We start from the raw sequence: 27973 nt of genomic DNA, 5'->3' as shown, positions 1-27973 counted from the left end.
CAATTTTAATGTCACACACGCGATGGTCTCAGATCTGCCGAACCAAAAATCTTACAAATTAATCGATGATCCATACTGATCTGTTCAAATCTGTCAGTTCTTGGAAGTAATATTATTCTAAATTCATTTGTATACAAATGCAATTCTATTTTCATTTATTGCAAAAGATTTCGTTTTTATTGGAAAAATGGAAGGTCGATCCTTCGCTGAAACGCCTTCATGGGCTGTTGCCACTGTTACTAGTCTTTTGGTTGGCATTGGGTATTTGATTCATGGCGGATTGAAGAAATTTGGAAAGGTTTAATCATTTTTTGTTGGTTTCATTCTTTTTTCGCTTTTTTACACAAATATATCTGTTTATATATACTTTAGACATATTCTTAAGAGACCCTTTTGGATTCTTCAATTTGAAAGATTTTTTCTTCTTATATTTCGTGCGGAAGTGGTTGGATAGGACTAAAAGGAAGCATCTTCTTGCTGCTCTTAACAAGATCAAGGAAGGTAAGTAAGACGTAGACCAAATTAAACTTATATTGTTCAAAAAATTATGTTTCAAGTTTTCAAATGTTTTGCACCTATATAATCTGTGGGAACTTTGATAGTTGTATATATATATATATATTGAAAACGATAGTTGAATAATTTGAACATCTTAAGAGTTTATTCTTCTGGATATTTGATACATATGTTATATTTTTTTCTTTTTTTGTGTGATCAGAGCTAATGGTATTTGGTCTTCTGTCATTGTTGATGGGCCATTGGATCATTTTTGTGTCCAAAATTTGTGTGAAGTCTTCAGCATTGAGCAACCGGTTTTATCCATGTTCACTTCATAATCATGTACAGCGTCGTGCTTTTGTAAACCATGCTCTTGTTTTATCGTCTACTCGCTGGAATTCCTCGATTTCACGTCACTTATTGGATGATTCCCATGAAGATTTTTGTCCTAAGGTACTGTTATTCAGAATACTGTATTAGTGTTACTTTAATTGGTGTATTCTGGTTTGTATCACGCTTTTGATGCGAATGTGGGACCAAAAACTTTTCTTTAGAACTGTTTTAGCTCCAAGTAAGTGGCTAAGCTATAAACTAAGCCAGATTAAATGAAGTATATATGGATTAAAAAATGAGTGTAGATGAACACTTATTTGTCACAGTCTAGAAGTGTCACGTCGGTTTAATTTTTAAACTCTAGGATTAGGAGTGATAAATTGTTGGAAAAGCAAATCAAATTGATCGGTTGCAAACTGAGTTCATCTGCGAACAAAACAAAACTTATCAATGATGCTGCAACTTTTACTTGTCTAAAAGATTCAAAAATTCAAAAACAAAAACGAAAGTCTGGAGATGGAGTTTCTCGATAGCGTCTACCGTGGCATCAGAATGGCTTATGAAATGCCTACCATACAGAATCACTATAAAGCTTAACATAACATTTATGTATAGCAGCTTTATTGTAAATTTGAAAATTCATTCTTGTTAAATTGTGATTGTCTGTAGCTTCAATGAAGCTTTTCATTCTGCTATGTTTATTCCAGGATCGTCAGCCATTTGCCTCATACGAGAGCCTTGAGCAGCTTCATCGGTTTTTAATTGTTCTAGGTGTTACACACGTCTCGTATAGTTTTTTAGCCATTGCACTAGCCATGATCAAGGTCAATATATCACCTGCAAAGTAATGTAATTTTGGCATCAGGGTGCAATTACCTCACCCATTGTGCTTAAAATTCAGCCCACAAATGCAGATTTATAGCTGGAGGCCATGGGAGAATCATGCCAAAACCATGGCTTTTCGAACCTTGCTGACTACAAACACTTCTATTGGTGATTGATAGAATTTTCCTATAATATTTCCCAATTATTTTCATCCATGGGACAGATGAAGCTGATTATCAGCTGGATTATTTTTCTGTGCAAAATTTGATATAGATTCTCAAGATGTTCCCGTGAATGGTGCGCAAATGATGCGTCCCTCAAGTTTCATATTTCATCGGACTTCCCACAGATGGAGTCAGCACAGAGTTCTGGTTTGGCTGGTATGCGCATGTAGAATCTTTCACGGTTATCCAGCCATTTTGCTGCAGTAAAATTTCAGTTTTCTGTTCACATTTCTGATGCTTTAAAAACATATTTTAGTTTCATTCTTTTCAGCAATATATTCTGCCTTTGATAAGGAAATTAAACTTATGAATTCTTAAAGCTTTTTTCTGTTTTCAGCTTTGTTTTTGCCGCCAATTTTGGAGTTCTATTAATCAAGCTGACTACACGGCCTTGCGATTAGGCTTTATCTCTGTAAGTTTTTTTTCCTTTTCTCTTAATTAACTTGAATTATATGGCCCAAAATTTCTCAAAAGTTTCAGAGTTTCTGACATTAATTTCTTGTTTCACTACAAATTAAATCATGTTAAAAAATTAACTTAAATTCATCATAACTTAGAGCAGCATATATTAACACAATCAAGAGCCTAACTATAATCTGTCTTTCAACCCACTGCAGAGACATCAGCTACCTGCAACATATGATTTTCATAATTACATGCTGCGAAGTATGGAGGAAGAATTTCGAGATATTGTTGGCATTAGGTATCAAATCACTATTTGGGTCTTCAAACTTCGTATTTTTGAAACTATGGTATCAAGCAACAGTGAAAAGCTTAGTGTGAAGGGCTCTCATTTGGTTTCTGTTACTGTAACTTTATCAATCCTGGTTTAAAAAGTTCATCTTTCATTATGTTGGTGATTTGCATATGAAATTCCCTGTCTTCTTTTATCTGCTGGGTTTTGTTCTCTCTTGTTGTGTTTCCTTCCTATTATGTCATAAGTTCGAGAAACCAAAAGACTAAACTGCTAATTGGAAGATCGTTCAAGCTTACTAGTCACTCCATAATTGTTTGTGAAGCCAATATGGGACACATATCATTACTCACCCCTCGAGAAATTGATGCCTATGGTGCCCCCCCCATGTCACTTTTTTCACTTGAATTCATGTATCTTAATCTAGCCTATAGTATGAATAAGTGCAACATTATTGAAACTGAGGCACCATAGCCCTTTCCCGAGTCACCACTTGTGCTTGCATCGATTCTCGACGAAAACGTCGATGTTAGGTCCAAACCCAAAAGATAAGGATTATAGGTGGGAGAAACTCTCAAGGAAATTAGACACTCCACAAAAAATTGTGGCGACAATGTGGGACATATAGCAATACGGAAATAATTAATACCTTCAAATAAATTGAAAATGTGATCTTTGTCTGTGCATCTATTATTGATACTAAATGAAAAGTGTTCGACTGATCTTCACTTCTTTTGCAGTGTCCCTCTTTGGATATTTGCCATTTCATGTATTGTCCTAGGCTTTCATGGTAAATTCATGTTTCCATTTTTTACCTTTGAAAGTTCTACAATTAAACATATTTTTGGCTCTTTCGTGCTGATGGAAATACTGAAACCACCCTGATAAATGGCTTGAGAATAAATTTTGGCGATATTGATGTTTGCATCTTGTCACTACGAATTTGGCTGTTTGCTAAAGTTATTAAAAAATCAAGGGAGAACTCACGCTTAGACAAATTACTGTAAAATTGCTGTTAATTTAAGTTGAGGGAAGTGTTATCCCCCTCCTACTTGTTCCATCTATAAGCTTTAGATGTGTGCGTTAAATTTTTTTTACCAAAGTGTTGGGACATTAAATTTTCACTACGGATAGTAGACTCATTCCTGCAACAGCATCAATCACTAGGCCCTGGATCTACAGGACACGCCCATGCTAGTAAGATTTTATATAGTAGGTTCTACCAGCAACTAATTTGTCGTTCTATTCAATATGCTCCAATATATAGTAACTGATTTGAAAATAATCAACCAACGCTACTTAAAAAGGTCCAATTAATTTTCACAGCTCACCCGCAATCTGATGTGGGGCGAGCATAACACGCCATCATATTCTTTCCATATATATACATTTGGAATAGATATCACGGCTTGGTATATGTTTTTCAGTACAAACACACCAAACTTTGTTATGCAATCTCTAAGGTGTTGTGTTTCCTTGCCTTAGGAACAAATATCTACTTCTGGATTTCGTTCTTACCTGCAATTGTAAGTCTTTTTAACCTTCTTTGTCTTTGAAAAGTTAATGATATTCATGTTTTCGTGTTGAGTGCTAAAATTTATTTGTTCCTTTATTAACTCTCCCAAATTTTATCTTGGCTTAGTTGATCCTCGGGATCGGGATGAAGCTCCATCACATAGTTGTAAAGCTGGCTGTTGAAATCATGGATTCGAGTCAACGGACAGGATTTGATCAGTTCAACCTGAGGGATGAACTGTTCTGGTTTGGGAACCCTCGGCTTTTGCTTCGGTTGATACAATTTGTATCCTTCCAGGTTACAACCTGAAAAGCCTTTTCGGATTCAGATGAAATTATTTATTCAATAAGACGAAAAAAGTTGGACGAAACCATTTATTTCTTTACATCTTACTGAAATTGCAGAATGCATTCGAGATGGCGATGTATACATGGTCACTGGTAACATTTCTTGATGTCCCATTTTCACTTTCCTTGGAAAATTTTATTTGATCCCAAATAAAAATTTTGGTCTATACCTAACTAGTGGAGTTGTTTATCTTAACATGCAACAGCTAGCAACTTCAGCTCCCTTGTTCTTTATTATTTACGTTCTTTACATCTGTTTTCTTCATTTTTCCAGTGGGAAATTAGAGGAGCTTCGTGTTTCACCGGAGATCGTAGTTTCCTTATAATTCGCTTGACATTTGGGTACACCATTTTCCCTACGCAAGACTAACTTAGTATCTTTTTTACAACCTTCTATTTATATCAGTGATGCTCCAGCTAGTAGATTTGGTTGATTTGTCTGCAGAGTTGTCTCCCAGTTCTGGTGTAGCTTTATCACATTCCCTCTCTATGTTATAGTTACTCAGGTAAATGAAATAAGAGATTCCCTCTCATTTTTCATTCATCTTTTTATGTTCGTTTCTTATATGACACAGCTTTCTTTGTTGAGATTCTGACTTCCACGATCAAGAAAATGACTGATATATATGTGTCTTCTTTGCTGTTACCAATTGTTGCAGATGGGTTCCAAATATAAGAAAACCATAGTATCCGAAAACGTGAGACGATCACTTCATGGATGGAGAAGAAAAGTGAGGGCCAAACAAGAACAACCTTTCAAACTGTTGACCGCGACAACGTCCATAGCATCGGTGGTATCAATCGAAGAAGGATATAAGGAGCCATATTGTGGCCAACCAGCAGAAATATCTCAGAGCCTTCCAACACTCGAAGAACTGTTTATGGCCACTCCACTCGATGAAACTGCTGTTGAAAGATATTGATCAAGAAAACTAAGTTATGATTCTGATCTTTGAATATTCTCTCGTTTTTTTTTTTTTTTTTGAATATTCCGATACGATTATATACAAATAGCATTTTGTATAATCTGTAGGAACTAAGCAAAGCTTTCACATAATATCAAACATACGTAAATACAATCAGTGATTTTGTATTTAAAGAATAGTTTCCTTGGTGACGTTTATATTTCCATTGTTTCAAAAATAAAATAAAATACTATACCAAAGTACGTGCCTCATTTGTTCAAGGTTTGCCTCTGCTGCTCATTAATAAAACTTAGCTATTTTTTTAATTTTATTTAATAATGCTTTGCATATTGCAAATTAAATATTTTCCCATTTTTTGGAAAACTATTTAAATAGGTGTCATGTGAGACGATCTCACGAATCTTTATTTGTGAGACAGGTTAATCTTACAGATATTCACAGTAAAAAGTAATACTCTTAGTATAAAAAGTAATAATTTTTAATAAATGACCCAAATAAGAGATCGGTCTCACAAAATACGATCCGTAAATCCGTTTCATACAAGTTTTTGTCAAACTATTTTATATAAAAATAACGAAAGAACGTTATTTAAAAAAATAAAAATAAAACAAATCTTTGGACGGGTACATCCCTTAACGTGTATATTTAGTCTAGACTAGACTAGACTTAAGTGGATTCAAATTATCCTCAAAAAATTAAATTAAATTTAATAAAGTGTGTACATGTATTACATGTACTCTTTTCGGTCGCCTACACCGATCTCTTCGTCTTACTCAATTTCAATTAGGGGCTGTCTTTGAACTTGGTGAATTTAACAAATTTTAGCTTAACAGCGATGAAAGATTACGAGGTACTAAAGATTCGTTCATTTATTTGTTCTAGGTTCAGTTACGGATTTTGTTTTCCTTGATTTAGGGCACGATTTGGAATTGGGGATAATTATTTTCCATAGTTTCTGCTTTAATTAACTAGTGATTAGGGGTTCTGCGGACAATTCGAAAAGTTGATTGCATGATAAGTTACCTTGGAAAAATCTCAGCCCTTTTTTTTTTGCAATCAAACAAAAGCTGGCTTTGAAATTGGATTCGATGTGCTTGAAATCAAAATTCTATTTTGGTTCTTTGAGAAAATCAAGATGTTGTTTAAAGAATCTCGTTTGCACTATTATTTGAAGTTAAAATTGAAAGAAATATAATTTATTTTTGAAATCTAAAAATGATTAAAAATCCAGATCTTTCCAAAATCCAACCAAGTTTGAAGCGTTTTTTTAATTTGGTTCTTTGTGAAGAGGTCAAGTTTTTAACAATTCCAAATCTGTCAAATCATTGTTGGCCAAACTGAATCTTTTTGTTATCAGTTACTGCAGACTATTAAAATATCTGGTTTGGAATTGCAGTGATTTATAATAATTTTGGTTTGTCCTGTTACTTTTCTGAATATAATGCTGTGTTTATTTATGCTAGTGAGCTCAAAACTTTGGTGGAATAGGTGTGGGGGAACGCATTATTGGACAGAGTAATATGGTTGTTTTAAGAGTCGCTTGACCTTTGTATCAGATCCAAAAATATCTTTAAGACTGAAATGTATATTTTGAGCGAGTTAATATGACTGGCTTTATAATTCATATGTATTCAGTTTGATTACTACTTATCTGTGATAATATTAATAATATTTTGTGGCCTGTCAGTATAATTTGTTAGTTGAAAGTCGTTCCTGCATCTGAAAAAGTGAGCCCTCAAGAGGGAAAACTAACCTCTAATCTATCAAATTATCACATGATATCTTATTTATTGCATTTTTATTCAAAATTTCTTTCTGTTTCGACTTTTGTGACACACCAAAATATATCCTTCACAGATCGAAGAGAAAAAGCAAGCTGCTGCTGACGTGTTATTTCAGTACTCAAAATTTGTAATGGCATGTATCGGGCATCAGGTTCGACCGTGTGACTTGAGGTTACATCTAATGAAGGTAATGTGTGCAATTCATTTTTATTCATTCTTATGAATTATACTGATTGTTGTGAAATGATTTTTATAATACTTGACAATTAAAGACCGTTGCTATTAATAGCTCAGAAATCAGAAGGCATGTGCTTAGTTTTAAGGTGCGACGAGATTCATAACGTCTTTAATTAAATACCGTGGCAACTAGTATGCACGACACCTCTGCCATGTTTTAGTGTGCGTTCCTTTAATAATTGAAGTTGTTAATGCTGTTTTATGTTGTTTTGCTTAGTTTTCATAATTAATCCAATTAAATAATGTAAAACTGAAAGCAAAACAAGAGCATGGACAATTTTAACGTGGACTGATCCAACTGACCTATATCCACGGGGTTACACCCAACTATTAAACAAATCTAATAAACTTCAATATTGCTACAATCATACAAGAACTTATTCAAATAAATTTTTTTTCTATTGACGTCTCTATGACGAACGTATTCAATAGATTTCACTTGACGAGCACCACTCATCTTCAATTCCGCCTTGATCGAACTTCTTTCAATAACACGATGATTGTTCTTTCCTGAAAATGTCACCAGCTTCTCCCGAGGAATGAATCACGAAGCTCGGAATATGTATGTACCATCATCAATTGAAAAGCTTTGAAAATAGAATGATAAGGTGGAACTCTCATTAACATGTTTCAGCAAATATCGCGACACCGAATGGTCAGTTTCGTTTTTATTCACAAAAAGTCTATCACGACAAATAATAGTCTCTCAGAATAATTTAACAATTAAAGCTTATGGCCTCTCTCGACCACATATGACCATACTTGGCAATCTTCAAAATGAAAAATGTGTTTTCATATCCAAGATAGATATTATCTTTTCTTTATCCAATATCTACATCATATAATTAAACATCATGAAATAGATTCAAACACTTATCTTCTTTGGTTATCTCCTTGTCTCCAAAAATTTTCAAATCAATATTTTAAAATTTCTTATAAATAATCTCAAAAATAATGTCAACCAAATAACATCTAACAGAAGTAAAAGGGCACTAATTAGCCAGCTACGGAATGTCGAGTACTAGTGTTATGTGTTTTAACGACGGATGTTATTAGGCAATTAAATTTTATTCTCTCTTATGAATTATACTGATTATTGTGGAATGATTTTAATGATACTTGATAATTGAAGATCATTGCTATTAATAACCACAAGACGTGCTTAGTTTCAAGGTGTGACAAGATTCATATGGTCTTTACTTAATGCAACTAATCTGCACAACACCTTTAATAATTGAAGTAAAAGGGGGCACTAACTAGCCAGCTGCTGCATGTCAAGTACTAGTGTTACTTATTTTAACAAAGGATACTTTTAGGTGTTATTTTCTCCAATTCTCTTAACAAAGACAGGGAATAGTGGATAATTAACGAAGAAGAAACAAGGGAATACACACTCAAAGGAAAGACATATCTGAATTTGTAATCGACCACATTATCCATCAAATTTTGCAAGATTTTCTTCAATATTTTATTTGGAATGTTTTTTGGTTGTCACTAGTATTATAATATTTCAGTCATCCTTATATTAATCTATAAGTTTCTGATCTTAGTTGATTTTTAAAAAAACAAATTTATACGTAATGTGTGTTAAAATATGCCTCTAAAAAATCTTTATCTGTGGTTCTCTCTTTCCGGATAGAACAATCTCTGTGAATTGTAGGCAATTTGTGTTTCCCACTACTTTGGAACTAAAAAGATTTTTCCAAAACTTTTTGATACAATTTTTCAGGAAATTTCCGGGGTGCCGGTTTCTTTGAAAAGGTCACCGTCCCGAGCAGGTGAGATGATCAGAGAATCTTCAAGCTCAGGCTCTTCGAAACTTGATAAATCTGACAGTTATAAAGCACTCTAAAACATACTCTCTTAAACATGTACGTGTATTCGACACCTTCGCTTTAGAATCTAACATTATCAATCGGCCTGGATAGGGTACTATATTCATCATACATGTATACATATACTCTCGAAGACTGTTACTCGGTTGGTTCTATGTTTTGAAAGTGTTCTATTTCCTCTATGAGAAAACAGACACTATTGGTGAAATTTACATCTTGTAACCCAGGGTCTCTATTTTGCAATGTTCTCTTACATCATTAAATATGAAGCTCAATTGATTTTTTTCAAAAAAATTAATTCAGCATATTACATTTACACAAAAGCTTAATTAAATTAATTTTACGCTAAGATGGAACTTATTAAGTTCAAATATCCAGATGAAAACAGAATTATTAGAACGAATCTACAATAAGAAGAGCATATGCTCTACAGAATTCGATTTATTTATATAATTTTTTTTGAGTAAGATTATAGACTTCAAATTCATCACCAACGTGTTTATTATACAATGATTCATGTTAATAATAATAAATTTCAAATTCACTTAATAATAAAAACATTTAAAATCTATTTTACTTTACGTAACTAACGTGTAAATAAATAATAAACGGATTTATGATTCCATATATTATTTCTTTATTAACAATTGAACTATAATTAAAATACATGAATTTCAAATCCTCGATCCAAATACAATCTAAATCATCAATCTAAATGCAACCTAAATTTGTCGCTCGTATATCTCAACTAGGCACAAGTCTCCCTATGATCCTTGATCATCTACTTAGGCTTGCCTATTAATTTATTTTTGAATATAAATGCACGTGAATTTAGCTTGCACGAATTAGTAGTAAATATAATAAAAGCTTATGTCAAGCGAGTTTTTTCTGTATCCAAGAACCATATTAAATTTTAAAAAATTCTCTATCCTTCTATATCACTATAATTTTTCTATAATATGAAAATAAATCAATTTATTTTATAATTTGTATTAGAAATCCCATTCCCCGATCTATTGACACCGGCACATCGTCAGGCTAAAAATACAAAGAAGCCAAAAGTATACTAATGGGGAAGAAATAATAAATTCGAGAAACACTTTACATAACGCAAAAATAACGTAGCAACTTTAAAAACTAGTGACAAGCCATTTTCCTCTACAGAATATCGTAGTCTCCAAACATGTTGTATGTGTGTGAACATACAATCTGATTAATGCTAAAATAATTTCCTAATCCGAAGGATTCAATACTCGATGTATTGCACGGGTGGTGGGCGTGTTTTCGCCGTGTGAGTACCTGTAAGTTACACGAACAAGCATAAAGTTTGACATCGGATCGTTTTAAGAGAGCGCGTAGACCAGAGATATGTACCTTCAACTTCACGAATCTCCACTTCTCGCCATTCTTGTACCAGAGCACAACAGCAACACATCAAGTGGGAAATGAAATCGTCAAACATCCCATCCCTGAAAAACATTCAGCACAGGTGCCCAGAAATGGTTAGAAACAACTTCCCCGGTATCTTCTATTGCAATACATAGCATAACGATTAAAACATGGCATTTGAGCTACTATATAAACTAAAACATTTGAATTGTTTTGTTATCATCAGCTACAATTTTTACTATAATAACAATCGCTCGCTCTTGCAACAAATTCCAGCTTAATCACGAAATAGACCAAATGGTGTTAATGTGTCCTGTAAACTATAAGAGGGTACCAACAAGTTGATATAAAAGTTACCGCGATGTTTAGCATTATTCGAAGCTTCCTTCTGATGCAACAAGTATAGCAGCAGCAGGACAGTATCAACGAATAAGCCATCAAGTCATTACAGACTTCAGCTGAAGCTGCAATCCAGAAGCATGACTTCTTAGGAATTTCAATGGTGAAAAAATTACCAATTAAATTTTTTTGTTCATTGTTTCGTTGAACATAGACAGCACCAAAATGGATGGGAAGCAAGGTATGAGATATATTCAGCGATTTTATCAATAAATGAGGCATGGTGGTAAATACATTGAAACAGAAGAGGTTGTGACAAGGCATGCTTCTTGGCTGCCTCTTTGCTAAATTTTAAATAATATTATATGTACTAAAAAATATGATTTGAGCCCCCTAAAAAATTATCGAATTGCAGTTCTCACTCTCACGCCCCCTGCTTTTCTGGCAACCCACCATCAGTGCAGGAGGACTCGTGCAATTGAAGTTTTAGAAACACTTACAGATGTGCCTATTACCGGCCGCCGAAGCAATTCTGGAAATCGTGCCACAGGGGAATAATAAAGTTTTTATGCCTGCAAGTTATCTTAAGCTGCTTAGAATTCATGAGTACAACTGAATGATATTATATCTATACTAGAGCATGGCCCTCACACAAAATATGTTAGTTCCTCTAACATCAGGTCAGGATGCAAGACAACAAATTTCAAGAAAATAAATAGCTATTGATGATTCAACAATAAACTTTGTTTTGGCTTGAGTTTAGTTCGTTGATTATAGGCAGGATTGATAACTACTCATAGTCACATGTTTGGTTGGTTTTACTCCGGCCTGTGATATTAGACAGAGCCTTCTCTGTATCACCACCAACGGCACCACAGTTCAAAAATCATTAAAGCTTTTTGTTACAAAAATAGACAATAGATAGAGAAATATGGGATAGAGAAAAGCAAACTAAAAAAGATCGATTGGGGTGTAGTTAAAGGAGTGATATGAGTTGGTGAAGGGAGCATAGTTGGTTGTGGTGGTGCAGGATAGATCACAGCACAGTTGCCGGGCCTAGAGGTGTTCGGTAGTGCATCAAGGCGGGAGGTAGCGGTGGCAATGGTGCGTCCGGTGACAATCTTTTCCAGCTTCGGATGTAGATATCGTTTTGTTAATAATGTGTTGGAAAAAATACTCTGATAAAGATTAAAAGGGATCATCAATTTATAAAGTTGTGGAGTTGATGGTCGATTTCATGGAGTTTGGAGGAACTATTTGACGTGCAGAAAAACCGAAATTGCCTACAAGGTGAAAGAAGAGAGAAAACTAAAGAAAAAAATGATATATGTTTTAGAAAGAAAAAACTATACATTCGACCTTTGACACGATATCTCAAATTTTACACAAAACTAATCGTAATTATCAAACAGTTCATCAGTTATCTCATAGCATTTTACCAATCAAATAACAATCACAACATTCAAACCAAATGCATAAGGATTAACTAAGCCATTCACATACAGATTATTTGTCTTTGATTTGTTTCCTTCTTGAGTTTCAAAATAGTTATATCCACAAGGAATGGAGAAACATTTTCTAATTAGAATGAATAGAAGAACTTGCTAATACATCTGGAATAACATGCAAGAAACGTACACAGAAGAGGTTCTGAACAACAGCCGAGCAAATCCGAATGCCACTCATTGTGGGAGCCTTTAAATGACAACAAATCACGTGTAGAGGAAACTGAAGACGTGTTCCTGTACCGCATAATACATGTTAGTAAGAGCATTCTGCAAATAATTCTCAGACCAATATTTAACGTAATGTGAATAAAAATATTTTGAATTCATTCACGTTATGTCATAAATGAATTAAAACCGACCTTGAAGCAGCCTGTTTTTCACTCTTTGAGTCGCTTTTATCATATTTCCCTTTATCACTATTATCACCTAAATAAACGTGTTCGACCTTGGATTCTTTCACAGGCATTACTGCAACAGCTTCTGTAACATCAAGCAGATGCTGAATCACTTCACACTGACCAACGTCCAAAGTAGCTTGTGAATGTTGCAATTCTAATTGAAGTTTCTCATTCTCCTTTCGTATGGCTTCGTTAAAAGGCATATTTGGATAAGAACACGAAAGACTTTTCTTCAACATCGTAGTGTCGTGCTGTGATGGCTCACGTTTCATTATCACATCTTGCACCTTCCTGTCTTCATCGTCCAGCGTATATTCATGCTGATCCTTTTCAATCATTTCCATTCGTTCCTTTCATCATAATATAAGAAAAAATATACACATCATGCTACAAAACGACTGTGAACTTGAGAGGAACAAAAATTTTACAGTACATAAGAGGTCTCAACTAACATTGCCAAGTTGAAATATTAACTCGAAAATATAGGGGATGAGCGATATCAAAATTTGAAGATAGGGTTTTAAAATGATATATAATCATATCACATCGATTTATCGCACAATTAAAATTGTTTGTATTATGTTCTACACAGTTCTACTGTTCCAAATAAAAAGAAAATAATAGAAAAATTTTAAGATTTAGACTTCATGACATCTAGACATGTATCAACTAGTGACATACAGCTTTCCATGAAACAAAGAAGCAATTTGGGTGGTCCCAATCCAACACCCTCTTTTAACAATATTTTGTATTTCTCTGTATTCTGTACAACTTCATTGGATCTCTACATATGTACTCCAAAAACTATAATCACACTTAACTTCTAAAAAATTATGTGAAGGGCGATTTTAGAAATCTCTCATAAATTATTTATACATTTCTCTCTCTAAAGATGATCCATAAATATTGACAAATTAATTATTTTAAAAGATTTATTTTCTTTTTTCTTGTTTTTTAAGCTCAAAAGAAGTGCATGCATGATTGCTTGTTTAATATTATGCTCCAATACTTGTTGCTCAACGAGGAGAACATAGATAAAAAAAAAAAAAAGGTAACCACAATAAAGTCCTTTGCGCATCTTCGTGTGATTTCTATCAGAAAAAGGGTGATCGAGGGTGGGTACTCACTGAAGCCTACGCAAAGGAGGTCATAGCTGCAAGGTAATTTTACCAGAGACTATATTGAAATTTGATTCCGAGCTAACTGTCCTGGCAAGGTTTCATAATAACACAAGGGAAGTTCTACAGGTTCCTAGAGCACCATCCGAATGTATCACTCACCATTGGATCAATTACGTAAGAGATCAAAAATGGCCATAGGACTCAATCTACAGACTTAACTACGGGAACAATTACAGAGTGCACTAGAAAAGTTTGGTAAAATGTCAATAATCACGACAAATTGGGAATATGACACATTAACAACCAGGAATGATGGTCCAACAACCAACCAACCAAAACATCAGCGACAGTTCACAATATTATAATTTATACCGTGAACTTGGAATTTTTGGGTTGTTTTTTCATAAGCGGATCTGCACTTATAAACTTCATACAAGATAAACCCAATATTTCCAGAACAACCCGAAAGCATATGCAAAAAAAGTGTGAAAGTCGGAAAACAAAGATGTCAAATGCAAAGACCAACATGTAACAAATCACAAATTAATCAAAGGAATAAAGAAAACCAATACCCGAACACGAGCATTATCAACAAGGGTAATGAGAGGTATGAGCTTCAGATAAAGATCAATTTCGGTCTGAGCCTTCCTGAACTGATAAACAATGTTCCATCCCATAGCCAGCAGATAGAAATAGCTTCGATCTTGGCAACTGTTCACTAAAATGTATGACCTCCTCAGTGCATCCTCGAGATGCTCCAATGGCTCCCGAGTCTCAGGATACTTTTTCATCTCCGAAATCTTTAGTGATTCCAACAAATTCCCAATAAGTTTCAAATGCTGCGCGAACTGCCGGCAGTTTTTCTTGTGCATTCGAGCCGTGTTCGCAGCCTTCACTATCATTCCTATTAGCCTCACCGCATCTATTCCAACCAATTGGGCTATATTTGCTATCTCCCCAAAATGTTCCCAAGACGACATTTTTATACTTCCTCCGCTAATCTATCACTCAAGTTCTACTTATCTTAGCAAAACCCCCCTAGAAATGTACCAGATCAGCATTTCATCAATAAAAACCGCATTTTTCCAATAAATTCTGAAGTAGCCCGAATTTCTTCCTATGCAACAACTCCCACAGACGAAGGAACAGCTGACTGGAATCAACTAATTCACTGATAAGTCACCGAAACTTTACTCACACCCATGAGAAGGAACAGACATAAAAATTCTCTGCTCATTTATACTAAAAGCCAAGAAAATTAAAACTTTTTTACGGGTTACATTTAGATTTAGCACCGTGAGTGTAAAATTATTCTTGGAAAACGGGCTAAATCTCTGGAATCTCCGTTTGAATAATTGTGAATTGACGCATTTAAGAAGGAAAAAACACAAAAGAAAGGGGTATTACAGAAAGCAAATGGCCAAATACACCGAACAGCTTCCGTCTTCTGGATTATAATACCTGCATCACACACATAAATACAAGTATATATATACATATATATATATATAGTGGTGTATTGAGTGTGTCTCACGTGCTTCGGTGTCTCTTGTCGGGACTCGGTTTTGGTAAGCAGAGTATTTTCTCACGCTCTTGAATCAGCGGTGTATGCGCTTGCATTGGCGCAACAAATTTCGATTCCTTTTTGTTCTGATGATATATGTTTCTTTTTTAAATAATTGTTTTAAATAAAAATTTTTATATTTAATAAATGATTAAATACATTCGATGATACTAATAATAATAATAATAATTTATCAAATATATAGGAATTTTTTAGATAAACATATATAAAGATTTATGAGATGTATTAAAAGTATTAATAATTATACTAAATAAAATCTTTATTTATATGAAATATTAAGGTAAAATTAAAATTGGTGTTATACAGCTAAAGATACATATACGATATATGTGTAAAATAGTATAATAATAAATATTAAATATATGAATCATGATCATTATCGTTAATAGATCGAGTCGATTTATAAATTTTTTTACTAATTTTAAATTATTATTTGGATAATGAAATTATATTAAATATCTAATTTGCAGTGAATTTTTTTATTTTATAAAATAAATAATAGTATCACTTTATGCATGTACGATAAACACAAGATAACAACACGTAAAAAGGAAAATTTAAGAGCACGACATATGAATTTAGTTGAAAATATTTTTTATAAAAGGAAATCTTAAAGTTTGTTTTTCAAACCTTATTAAAGATAACTTGTATAACGATCAGAGAGGAAATATTTAATTAGAGATTTCTTAGGAGTTTATTATTATCGCTATTATTATTGGCCAAAATTTTCATCCATTTTTTAAAAATAGAAAATTGTGTTCAAAGGATATCATATGGATGAGATAAATTTTATATAAGAAATGTTATTTACATTCTGTTTTTTGGTAAATGCATTCCAGCTTAATTTTTATAACATAAATTGACAATGATTTAATAGTTATTTATGTTATTAAATCATAATAATAACACATGTATCCGTCGGTAGTAGTTTACCCCTCTAGTCTGTGCAGAGACAAGCTTGCACAAAATTCCTGCCGAGATCTGATCTATTTACAGTTGACCTTAACCAATGTTATAGATTCTCTATATATCGATTCTGCCACTCATACGTCTCTCGGAATCCAAATTCCTACTCAGATCCTCGATTTTCAGGCGTTTGATTTCACAATTCATGGCGGTGAAAGGGCGGCAGCAGCACTCTCGGGCGCCGCGTAAAACGGGGTCGTCTTCAACTCTGGTGCTCTCGTTCTTGATAATGTTGTCATTGCTTATTGTAATTCTGTTATCTCTTGGAATTCTCTCGATTCCCGGCAGTACGAAGGGCTCTCCGAAAGCGCATGATCTCAGCTCCATAGCTCACAATTCTCGTCACTCGTACGAACTGAATCTATTACCTGTTCAATTTCGCATTTTGCTTAAATGTTGGTTTTTCGAATTTACGTGTGCGCTTGTGGGGTTAATTTGAATATCGCAGAGATGATGAAGATGAGGATAACAAAGATCAGTGGGTTGAAGTTATTTCTTGGGAGCCCAGAGCCTTTGTTTACCATAACTTTTTGGTATGTATGTTATCTGTGTAGTATCGATTTTCTGGGCTGTATTATGCTGAGTTTAGCCGATTCAATTTCAGAATTACATTGCAGATCTGAATTATTCGCATGTAATAGAGGGTATCTATTTGAGTCCCCAATACCATGCAATAGAACATTGATTTTGCTAGATGAAGGTGGGGAAATAAGTTTGAGTATAATTGATCAGGATAAAATAGAACTGGTTATGGTGAGGTAAATCGCACTTTTTTTTAAACTTTATAATCCATTTAGTTTGATTTGGTGTTTGGGGGAATTTTATTTGATGACTAGTAAGAGTTCGAATTATCAATGATGTTGATGATTCATGCCCACACTTTTATCTTCTTCTTCCGCCTTTCCGTTTTCTGTGCAGGCAGCGAGATGAATCTTGTTTGTGTGTTTTTTTCATTCATTAACATTTTCTGTGTGCCAAATTCCTCTGTAAACTCAAGGGTCATTTACTTTCACCATTGTCCTTTTGGCAGTCGAAAGAGGAATGTGATTATCTAATCAGCATCGCCGAGCCCCACATGCTAAAGTCCTCTGTTGTCGATAGTGAGACTGGAAAAAGTAAAGATAGCAGGTATATGAAGTCCTTCTTTCCCTGGTAATGAGTTTAAAGTCATCTCGAAAGTGTTATGAATTCCACTGTGCAAGCTTTAGACCTATGGTTGGGGTCAATTGCATGTATATGTTTTTGTCGATTGTGCTGACCCGATTCCTCTCTCAATTTCTTTGAGTGTACTATTTTGTATTTCCTCCCGATTTTACAGTGTTAAGTGTGCACAAATCATCTCAATCTCCCAATATCTTTATCTTTTTTTTCATCCCCTTTGTGTATTAGTTTTCAATTCAAAACATTGTTCTGTAACCACTCTTCCATCTTTACATTAGCATCTTGAATACAATCATAATTAACACTTCGGTGTCCCTGTTTTTAATAATATTTGAATGCCTTCATCATCATCACATCCTAACCTAACCAACTTTTAGATATCATTTATGTCTTCATTTGTTCTGTTTTCTTATTCTCGGGCATTTCAACGAGGGCTTCTCTAACTGTTTTCTTCACTTCCTTCTTAGACTTAATACCATTGTCATAAGGCTTTCTATAATGGCATTTTCGTTGGTCTCTCTCCAGCTTAATGACCTTTTGGGCCTCCACCACCAAGAGTCCTTTTTAGGTGGACCTAGCTCTTTCGTAATGGTTTTGCCTTATTACACACAGCTCCACAACTGACATCCTATGCACAGCATCTTCTAAATTTACAAATGTGTTCTGTTAACAGTGTCCTTGGAAGGTCTTATTCCTGTTTTCTAAGTTCCTCTATCCAATTTATAGTTGTTGGGCTCTCCTCCTGTTTTTATCCCACATTTTAAGTTTCACTTTCGGGTGTGAATATGATAAACTATTTTGGAGAATATTATCGCATTCTTGCATGTCATATCTATAGTCAGAGTACTCACTCCTTAGTTTTTACTACAGCATCTTTGTTGAATTCGTTATGTATTCAATAATTGAGATCTGCTTTTTTACTGTTATATTTTTTATATTGACTGGATGCTTAAATTGAGCAGTCTAGTTAAGCATGTTCTACTCTCTATTATAATGTTTCCTTTGATTTTATGATTCTTCTTGCAGAGTGCGTACTAGTTCTGGAACATTTCTTACTAGAGGAAGAGATAAAATTGTTAGGGACATTGAGAAAAGAATTGCAGATTTCTCCTTCATACCTGTAGGTATGCAGTTTGGTGACTCATTGCTATCGACTTTGATGTCTTAGAGAAATATTATTTACTAAAACTTTGCATTGGGAAGAGGACTGGTGGACTTGATTAAAATTGATCCTTTTAAAACTGTGTTGCATCAGTTTCTACATTGCAATTTTAATCTGTAGCTGCCAAAATTAATCTAACGTTTGCAAAGTATTGCTCCATTCCCTTAATAAATGATCTTTACCCGCATCGGTTGTAAGTTACAGTTTTACTTTTATCCTTCGTAGTGTCTTTAAGAACTAAAATTCTATTGTTTGTCCACTTCCCAGAACAATGAATCTTCATCCCTAGGAACTCATCCACCTTCCTCATTCTCATAATTTCATAAGTTTCAAATTCAGTTTGAGTATACCCCGAGCAATGCTATTTTTGACTAGTTTAATTTGATTTTTTCCCTTTTTTTGGCTCATTGAATCTCTTTAAATTATTATTATCACAACCAGAGCATGGCGAGGGCCTTCAAATCCTTCATTACGAAGTAGGGCAAAAGTATGAGCCACATTATGACTATTTTATGGATGAGTTCAACACTAAGAATGGTGGTCAGCGCATTGCTACGGTTCTCATGTACCTGTAAGTGACGTTTCTCAGTTTTCCAAATTGTCGTGTGCGTGGATCCGTCCGTTCATCGTCTGATATGAATTACAGATCAGATGTAGAAGAAGGAGGTGAAACAGTATTTCCGGCTGCGAAAGGAAATGTTAGTTCCGTGCCTTGGTGGAATGAGCTCTCTGAATGTGCAAAGGGAGGACTCTCTGTTAAACCAAGAAGGGGTGATGCACTTCTTTTCTGGAGCATGACTCCCGACGGAACTTTAGACCCATCAAGTTTGCATGGTTAGTTGATGTTCTGACTGGTTTTATTCTCTCACGAATTATTTCTTCTGTGACCCTTGCTGATATACTCCCGGCAGTTGTATTATCATCACATAAATATCGCTGTTACTTCTAGTTGTGACATCTATTTTCTGTGCTACGGCTCGTCAAAACAAAACACTTACTGCATTCTACAGGTGGCTGTCCTGTCATTAAAGGAAACAAATGGTCGTCTACGAAATGGATGCGAGTGCACGAGTACAAAGTGTAATTTCTCGTGTATTAAGGTGAACCCAGTTGCCCAGATGAGGATTTCATGTATAATCACACTTGGTTATATTTTTTGACATCTTAATGCGATGTGCATATCTGCTCCCTTGCAAAATAGCGTGAAGTTCTAATGTCATGTGATGCTTTTACTAATTCTTTTATGCTTCTAAATTTTGAGTAATTTACTCCCTAGGAGTGAATTCAAAATAATCATATTTTCATCTACACACTAATACCTAACAATAATAAATATTGATGTTATTTTTGTTATTAAATTTTGTTTTATGTGTGGGTTTTTGGGTATTCACGTAAGAGATAAAATAAATAAATACAGCAAAACTATGCCCTGCCAGAATTCCAACTGCATTGAAACAGAGTATAACCCAGAGATCAATTGCCTGTTTTGGTACACAGTGAAGTAGAGTTCGCCCTTCCCCTACTGACTAAACATCACTGCACCGTCCCAGATTCTCTTTCAATACATATGATTTTGTTAGTTATCTGTTTATATCTAGAATTCTAGATTGGTTAGTCGCTCTCAAGTTGGCTTCTTTCGTTTCATTTTGGCATTTTTCAGACTCTTGTTCTAAGCTTTGTTGGACTAGTGTTCTCCTTGGATTTGCTTGAGGTCATGCTTGACTTCCTCTCTCGCAGCTTGGCGGATTTAGTTATATTAATTTAAAATTAACTCGTATTCATTACGTTGTTCTTCTGTTACAGAAACCATGATGGATTCAAAACTGGTGATCGTTGTTGGTGATACACGTGCTGAGGTTCTTACAGCTCTTATATCATAACATCTGTTTTTATACTTATTTATTTGTAAATTTATTTGTAATGGCTAACCGTCTCACTCGATCATTCAAGGACTAATTTTGTGCGGGAATTTCATTGGAGTTGAAATACAGTTCAAGTTTTCTTGAAAAAAATTAATACAGTATAACTTTTTGAGTATTTTATTTTGGGAGAACTCATTAACAATAAGGAAAAGTTGGTGTAAAAAAAATTATATTGGAATATTGATGTGTTAAGTATGAATTGAATAAAAAGTAGTTTAATAATATATCGGAATATGATTAAATGTAAGTTGTAAAATATACATTTATGTGTTTTATCGAGACGTTAAAAAGAGCCAAACTCGGAATCATATCCCCAATCATAATACTAGACAGTTAAAATCTAGCATCCTCGTTAATAATACACTTTTTACTAAAATGAGAAATCTGAATCAACTCTCTCAACCAAATTAATGAGTTCATATAACACTCCAATGATAGATTCATTGGCTATCTTTAACCCAAACATATGAGATCCACGCTCAATCCCATATATCTCAATATGGTAACACCTTCAATATATGTTTCACTCGATCTCAATCCTCTAATGTTTATGTTTGGAAATATTTGTTCACTTTGTACTCTGTATTTCACGTGATTTGACAGACTACATGCTTCTTAGAATAAATTTAGATAATTTAACATCACATGCCACTCATCTATGTATATAAAACGCTCATAATAGTATTTTAAAACACGCATATTTTATTTCAAACAAAAAAATGCTAGAAATGCGTTCACTTGTATTGCTTTTTTACATTCAAAATAACAATTTCTTCCACAAAATAAAACCAAACAATACGAGACTTCTCGGGGAGTTAACAATAATAAATTTATTATTTTTGTAGCAGATATTATAAATTCTTTATCACAAAGATTTAGAAAGGAAAAATAAATATCCAGTAACATCTTCCTTCCATCACAGAACACATTCTGATAATTATAATGTAGACAAATGCTGCAGAATATCAATGCAGATATGAAAATCTAAACCCGCACTTACCTTCCATCATCATCAGACCCTCCAAATTGTGTAGAATTTCCATTCCAATATATGTTTTTGTCATTGTCATCATCTTCGTCGCGTTTCAAAGTGTGGATGTTGGCCCCAAAAGCATAAGTTTTCTGTCTGCTCCTGCTATTGCTATTTTTGCCACTTTCAGATGTATTTTTATCTGACGAGTATACAGTCGAAGAAGTGCTTGAACCCCTTGCATTATTTTGAAACGAAGATTTTGGATCTAAATGGTAGAAACAAGGCAATCAATCAATCAAATAATGAATCAGAATACATGCTTGAAGAGGTGAATGTTGATAATTAATAACCGGTAAGCAACATTTTCTCGCATTATTTTCAAACGAAGAATTTGGATCTAAATGGAAGAAACAAGGCAATCGATCAATCAACCAGATAATGAATCAGGATAGATGCTTGAAGAGGTGAATATTAATAATTAATAACTGGTAAGCAACATTGTCTGTTCAGCAGATAATTTGTGTTCATCATCCAAGTGAGTGCAATGGTAAGTTGGTAACAACCAATTCCGGCAAAAATCTTGAATGGGATTCTAAAACACCCCGATAGATATAGAAACCTAACAGAACTGTCCCTTTACCTTCGGCTCACAGTTAGGGTGTATGATGAGTTGAATGAATCACGACTTGAGATCCTTTATTATGGCGCTTCAGCTTTTGTATGACTCGCGAACTTTTTATCACAATTATTATTTATTCATAAGTTAATTATATGTACTGTGTAATATGTGTGTGTGTGTATATGTGTGTGTGTGTGTATATATATATAGAATATAACATTTAAAAATATAATCTTCATATGTAAGTGTCATGTGTGATCCAAAAATTTATCCAACCTTTTCTTCGTAACATAATGCAAGACACTGCAATGTAACTCAATGTTGATCCCAAACAACTATCATCCAGCTTAATGATCGGTTTGAGCTCAGCTCAAAAATTCACGAGCACCACTGTGTATACTCAAAACATTTTAAAAAGTTCGACCAAGGCTCGACTAGTTTACACCCCATTCAATGTTCTATTCCCTTGACATAGCACGGATGAAATGTTAAATTCTAAGTTCACAGTACAGAAGAAATTCATCGAAGGAGTGATGGTTCATAAACATGCATCTTTAGAAAGAGAAGTGCATGTAAGTTACTAACTGTATTGCCATGAGCCACCAGGGAGTTCCTCGTGAGGGCTTTGTGAGGCAGCACCACCACTCAAATAAGAAAAAGGATTCACATAAGATAAAATTCTTTTCACAGATGCCCAATACCCTTCATTACTTTCGCTTGAAGAACTGTTTGTAGAAGACTGCAGAGATGATCTTTCTCGGTAATTCGTATTAGTTTGGTTACGTGGAACCACTATCAATGTTTGTCTATTGAAGAGGCCCAATGCTGATAATGTGCAGTCCAAATCTGCATCCGCAATAAAATCCACAACGAGAATCAAGGGCATGAACAATTTAACATGATTCGCAACAAATATGACAAATTATTGATCTGAAAACAAATCAAGAACATTTTGGAAAACGCTGAGTCACAAAGTGACAGATGAACTAAAAGTGCTTTAAAGCCAAAAGGAAACTTTGATTGCATAAAAAATTATTAGAGTTATTTATGTTATTATCTTCTACGATATTAGAGCACATTAGAGCTTGGCCGATATCATCTGCTCTCTTCTGAGAAACGACCGATAACATGGAAAAGAACTCTGGTTTATTGGACATGGAAAAGTGGGTTGATGTAATTAAGAACAATGAACCTGTAGCTGCTAATTTGCCATGAGTTTACTTGTGTCAAGTGTGTAAAATAATATATCGATATGGCAGAAGCCTACATGGATCATTCACAACAGGAAAGAAAAAAAGTCAAACTAGCAATTAGAGCATACCTTGGTCGCTGAAAACATGGCGAGGGTAAGGAATTGCTAAATCGAAAGAGCCTAATTCGCTTGTTTGATTGTCATTTATATACTGATGGACAACTCTTAACGTGTCCATCACAGAGAAGTTGGCTTGCAAGCTACCATCTGACAGTCTGATATTGAAAAAAACATTATTTGAATTTATGCCAGGGTAATCAAAAGCATCGACTTTCTCCACCTCTGCGGTTTCTGGTCTTTTCACCCGTGGCACATCAATTGTTTCATTGGGAAAATCTTGAGAGATTTCATTTTCACTACCAGAACAAAGGCCACCAAAGTCTAAATTTTTTTCTGGGACAGGGCATACAACTTCAGGTTCACCTTGACCGATCCCTTCAGGATTTAGATAAACATTTTCGGTTTCAATGGTGGGTTTAGGCTCATCGGTTTGATGATTGGTCAATATATTACCATGAGATGCTTGAATGGTCTCACCATCCATTTTGGAATCTGGCTCCTTTTCATTAAAGAAAGTTGCATATTAAAACCAGCGCAATTTGGTCAGCACAACAACTACTATCCAAGGCATGATAGAATTCACCTCACACACATCGTCATGGCTATTCCTTTTCGCTCTTGCCTCATAATTTTTTGGCAGTTCAGCATCCAAAGGTAAACTAAGATCATTCATTGGTGGCAATGATCCATAGGCCCCTGTAGTCTGCTGCTCAGATGATTCCCCCGTAGTCTGTTGTTCAGATGAACAGCTACCTGAAATCCTGGAAGCAAGTGTGGCAGTCAAAAAAGCTGCTGTTGTCTCCTGCACATCACAAAAACTAACTGACGATTAACTCGACACCTACCAAATATAAGCATTCATAATGCATCAAGAATACAGAGAACTTACATGGTGATATTTCAAAGTAAATCAACTAGAGTAGCAATACACATTAATCATGTGAAAAAGAAAAAAAGGCTGAGGATGTCCTTTAAAAAACTAAAAGAAAAGAAAATAAAGGCTAAGAATTAACATGAAATACAACATATCCTTCGTCAGAAACATAACTCCACCAATTAGATGACAATGTTACTCGTACATTCAACAGGTACAAGTTTAAGACAACCTGAAGATGAAGACTTAACCATGCCTTCTCGAGACTGGTGGAGAGAACGTCAGCAGAAACAAAGCCTTCTAAAAAAATTTCCATCAGAAAAACAAACAGTTAAGCTGACATAAAATGGACCTCAATTTCTAATAAAGAAGTACCTTTTTCCCAAAGTTGTATCCCATTGTATCCAATGACAGTTATACAGGGTGTATTATTCTGCGGGTCTGGATTTTGATGCAAGAATACACATTTTGTTTATACTGATAAATGCTTCAAAAAATATTTAGTTGGAAATCCAACCACTGGATGATAATAGTGAACCACTAACAAGCAGATACTAAAGAGTGTGCACAAATAGAGGGATATGAAAATATGTAAAAATTGTCGTCGTGAAATCTCGATGATAGGCTTTGATTATCTTCAGTTCATATAAAAATTGAATTTCTCCTCTATTATCACTCCAGTATTTACTGACAAGCAAAGATTAGCTGGAGTTCAAGCTTTCCCCTTCAATTATCATAATTGATGGCGCCAGATTAACCACAAAACTCAAAATTTTGAGGAACTGCTCGGTGGTGTCAAAGGATACATATAGCTGAAAAGTACGAAGCTTCGGAGCTTCCCTCTGAGATATGTAAGAAAACGCAGTACTTTGTCAAAGTCTCTGAAACCTGGATGCATCATGAATCATGAAACCAGTGAAAGAGGTAAACATTGTTTTTTCTTTCTTAGAACCATCTGCTGAACAGAGGTGATTTGTACACTGTAGAGAAAGCAAACCTACAGTTGGATTGCTCCATGTGGATGTTTCTAAAAGTTTTGAATCGGGTTTTTCACCTAGTATGCAAAATAGACAACATGAGGACCAATAATGTGTGCAGCTAAAAAATTGTCTTGCAAACAACAACTTGTTGGGTAACGAATAACAGCAAACAAAAAAAATCATAAATCATTCATTTCAAAACAAACTCGAAAAGACAAGGAAAAAATCTACAGTTCACTTGACACTTGCGAATAAAAAATCCATAAATTTGGATTTAACATCTTAAAAATGGATGGTTGTTCTGTATAAAATTCTTAGATTTAGCATAACCACAGGGTAACTTCAGACAATTTTACCCAGTTAATCGTACGAGTCATCGATTCACTCTCTAAATCATCCCATTTTCAACCACACCCAATCAAACAGCGAGTTTGAGTGATACCAAAAAATTACTTAAAAATGTGCTAGGAATAAAAAACAAAAGTCGGAAAACCCATAACCACATTTTACGCTCGACATTACCTTGCACTCCACCTTCTTCCTATCCTACGCTTCCCTCTTTCCATACCGAGAAACGTCAAACTATAATTTTCTTTTTCAAGTTCAACTAAATTCTCTGTTAATTAATCAATCACTTATTACAATGAAAATAAATCCATGAAAAAGTCATCACCTGCGATATAGACAACAAACAGTTTCTTTTGTAGTTTCGCTTCAGTGATTGCTTCTGCTATAGTACCTTTAAATGCAAGAGAAGAAAGAAACTGCTCCATCTGAAAAGAAAACTGAACAATTTAACAAGTCGTGATCATGCATTTTACAGAATATATTTAGCTGAATACTAAATTGTCAATACAAAGTGATAGCTAGAATCTATGCCAAATAAATGAGAAGTCGTACGTTAGGTTGCTGGTTACTTGGCCACGAGATTTAGAGATACAACAAAAAAAACAATCAAAGGCAGCTAATGAAGATGGAACATATGAATTAATATCGATTGAACAAACTGAAATAAACAATTATTACCCAGAGATAAACTCTGTTTGCAACCGTAGCTAGATGCAAGTTCCCTAGCCAAAGCTAGAAACAACAATCAAGAAAAAATAACAGAATGATTCCTAATTACCCTCCCCTCACGTTTTATACCCTTTCCCCATGTCTAGATCCTTCCAAGGACTTGGGGCTTGCATTACTTGAACTGCATTGGTCTAGGCCCACCATAGTAAAATCTATAATGATATTTATGTCCGTAACATCGTAACTTATATATTCATTTTTGGCCAGAAAAGGCATCGGGGTGCAAAATACAGAATGTCTAACTTCCAGAGAATTCTTCAAAATTTCAAAACTTAAATTTCATGTGCAGCTAGATATGAACTCAATTAAATAAACTTAATTAATGCTCTAAAATCCGAGCATAGATGTCTATTCACTAAGCTAAGATGAGGTGCGTGAATATTATTCATCGATAAACAACGAATGCATTGTACTGTACATATATAATTCCACATACAATTTACATGTTTTGCACATAATGAAGAAAAAGATTTCCATATTCTCAAGTAGTTCATAAAAGAGATGATAATGGGAATTAGTTGAAAACAGAAAACAAAATGACACTCATGAAAAGACTTCAAATCGAAATCTTTTCACAAAATTAACGCACTGTTTCACACGCACATGGAAGCTGTTATCGTGCATCGAACTTTCCGTCCAACTTATGCTTCAAATCTACGCGAAATAAATTCATGATCGGATCAAAATACGATTAATGCGTTGATTATTGATTATGCATAAATTGAACCGCTGACGATCTACGAGTTGGAATTGGTGGTGCTACCCTACCGAGATGAATGACCGCTCGAACTACAACTATTTATACATTCAACCTGAATCATAATTTTCGTTTCCCCGGAACTCAAATCTAACAAGTTCAAATCACAGGAATCCGATGAACATATTCTTTGATCAAAACGAAAGCGAACTGTAAGAAAAGAGCGCACCTTTAGGAAAATTCAATGTCACGACTCACGAGTTTAGTCCTTGGATTGTGAGGCCGGCTCGAGTCGGTCCAATTCTGGCAAGAACTTTCAAGATCGAAGCAATTTTTGGATCGATCGACTTCCGGGTATAATCGAATACACTCCTTCGGTAATTGTTGATTTGCAAACTATACCATATTTATTCTTTATAAAACAACCACGTCCATCGATTGTAATTGTAAGGATCCGATGTCAATTATCTAAAACAGTGAATTAACTTTGAAAATAATCTGTTCCATTTTAATTTATGGACCCGAATACAAATCCACCAACACGATGAATGTTTATATATTCATGTGTATTTCAGCTACAAGAGTATATAAAAGTCCTTCGTGTGCACTTGAGCTTCATTCACGAAATGACGATAAAAATGGTTAATTAAGAATATAAATTAAATTAGTGA

At 34.5% G+C, this 27973-nt stretch overlaps 5 protein-coding genes across 15 annotated transcripts; 3 read left to right on the top strand and 2 right to left on the bottom strand.

The window, feature by feature from the left end:
- Positions 1-14: 14 nt before the first annotated feature.
- Positions 15-5562, top strand: LOC142546578 (MLO-like protein 4). Its single transcript, XM_075654362.1, has 15 exons — positions 15-298; positions 444-501; positions 719-951; positions 1539-1655; positions 1746-1824; positions 1930-2036; positions 2218-2292; positions 2498-2583; positions 3315-3364; positions 4060-4100; positions 4217-4387; positions 4495-4530; positions 4712-4779; positions 4883-4943; positions 5097-5562. Exons 1-15 carry the CDS (start codon positions 188-190, stop codon positions 5358-5360), a joined length of 1557 nt encoding a protein of 518 aa, XP_075510477.1. The 5' UTR covers positions 15-187; the 3' UTR covers positions 5361-5562.
- A 491-nt stretch (positions 5563-6053) lies between these two features.
- LOC142546576 (uncharacterized) lies at positions 6054-9431 on the top strand. The gene is made up of 3 exons (XM_075654361.1): positions 6054-6213; positions 7221-7334; positions 9114-9431. The coding sequence occupies exons 1-3, from the start codon at positions 6199-6201 to the stop codon at positions 9234-9236; spliced, it is 252 nt and encodes an 83-aa protein (XP_075510476.1). The 5' UTR covers positions 6054-6198; the 3' UTR covers positions 9237-9431.
- Positions 9432-10268: 837 nt separating this feature from the next.
- On the bottom strand, positions 10269-15576 carry LOC142546575 (protein MID1-COMPLEMENTING ACTIVITY 1-like). Of its 4 annotated transcripts, XR_012820482.1 has the most exons (8): positions 15509-15576; positions 15382-15435; positions 14547-15137; positions 12815-13203; positions 12586-12689; positions 11448-11519; positions 10594-11072; positions 10269-10518 (listed from the first exon to the last, which is right to left on the bottom strand). XR_012820482.1 is itself a non-coding variant. In XM_075654360.1 (7 exons), exons 1-7 carry the CDS (start codon positions 14952-14954, stop codon positions 10466-10468), a joined length of 1251 nt encoding a protein of 416 aa, XP_075510475.1. In that variant the 5' UTR covers positions 14955-15567; the 3' UTR covers positions 10269-10465. The 4 variants fall into 4 exon arrangements, 1 of the variants encoding a protein (XP_075510475.1); XR_012820481.1 differs by having other exon boundaries at positions 15382-15563; XR_012820480.1 differs by having other exon boundaries at positions 14547-15435; positions 15509-15523.
- An 893-nt stretch (positions 15577-16469) lies between these two features.
- Positions 16470-20864, top strand: LOC142546574 (putative prolyl 4-hydroxylase 10). Its single transcript, XM_075654359.1, has 8 exons — positions 16470-16873; positions 16974-17058; positions 17556-17653; positions 18713-18810; positions 19290-19419; positions 19495-19682; positions 19859-19948; positions 20652-20864. Exons 1-7 carry the CDS (start codon positions 16671-16673, stop codon positions 19930-19932), a joined length of 876 nt encoding a protein of 291 aa, XP_075510474.1. The 5' UTR covers positions 16470-16670; the 3' UTR covers positions 19933-19948; positions 20652-20864.
- Positions 20865-21580: 716 nt separating this feature from the next.
- Positions 21581-27715, bottom strand: LOC142546573 (plant UBX domain-containing protein 11). 8 transcript variants are annotated; one of them, XM_075654351.1, is made up of 11 exons: positions 27532-27715; positions 27209-27259; positions 26202-26313; positions 25550-25602; positions 25355-25436; positions 24924-24989; positions 24781-24845; positions 24258-24476; positions 23684-24173; positions 22948-23208; positions 21581-22008 (listed from the first exon to the last, which is right to left on the bottom strand). In XM_075654351.1, the coding sequence occupies exons 2-11, from the start codon at positions 27227-27229 to the stop codon at positions 21767-21769; spliced, it is 1611 nt and encodes a 536-aa protein (XP_075510466.1). In that variant the 5' UTR covers positions 27230-27259; positions 27532-27715; the 3' UTR covers positions 21581-21766. The 8 variants fall into 8 exon arrangements, with proteins under 8 accessions (XP_075510466.1, XP_075510465.1, XP_075510467.1 ...); XM_075654350.1 differs by having other exon boundaries at positions 24781-24848; positions 27532-27713; XM_075654352.1 differs by having other exon boundaries at positions 24781-24848; positions 26202-26301; positions 27532-27713.
- Positions 27716-27973: the final 258 nt, after the last annotated feature.

Source organism: Primulina tabacum, chromosome 5 (genome assembly GCF_025594145.1).
Source record: "Primulina tabacum isolate GXHZ01 chromosome 5, ASM2559414v2, whole genome shotgun sequence".
In the NCBI taxonomy this organism is placed as follows: Eukaryota; Viridiplantae; Streptophyta; class Magnoliopsida; order Lamiales; family Gesneriaceae; genus Primulina; species Primulina tabacum.
Note: the sequence above shows the minus strand (reverse complement) of the source record. Positions and strands in the feature narration are given on the sequence as shown.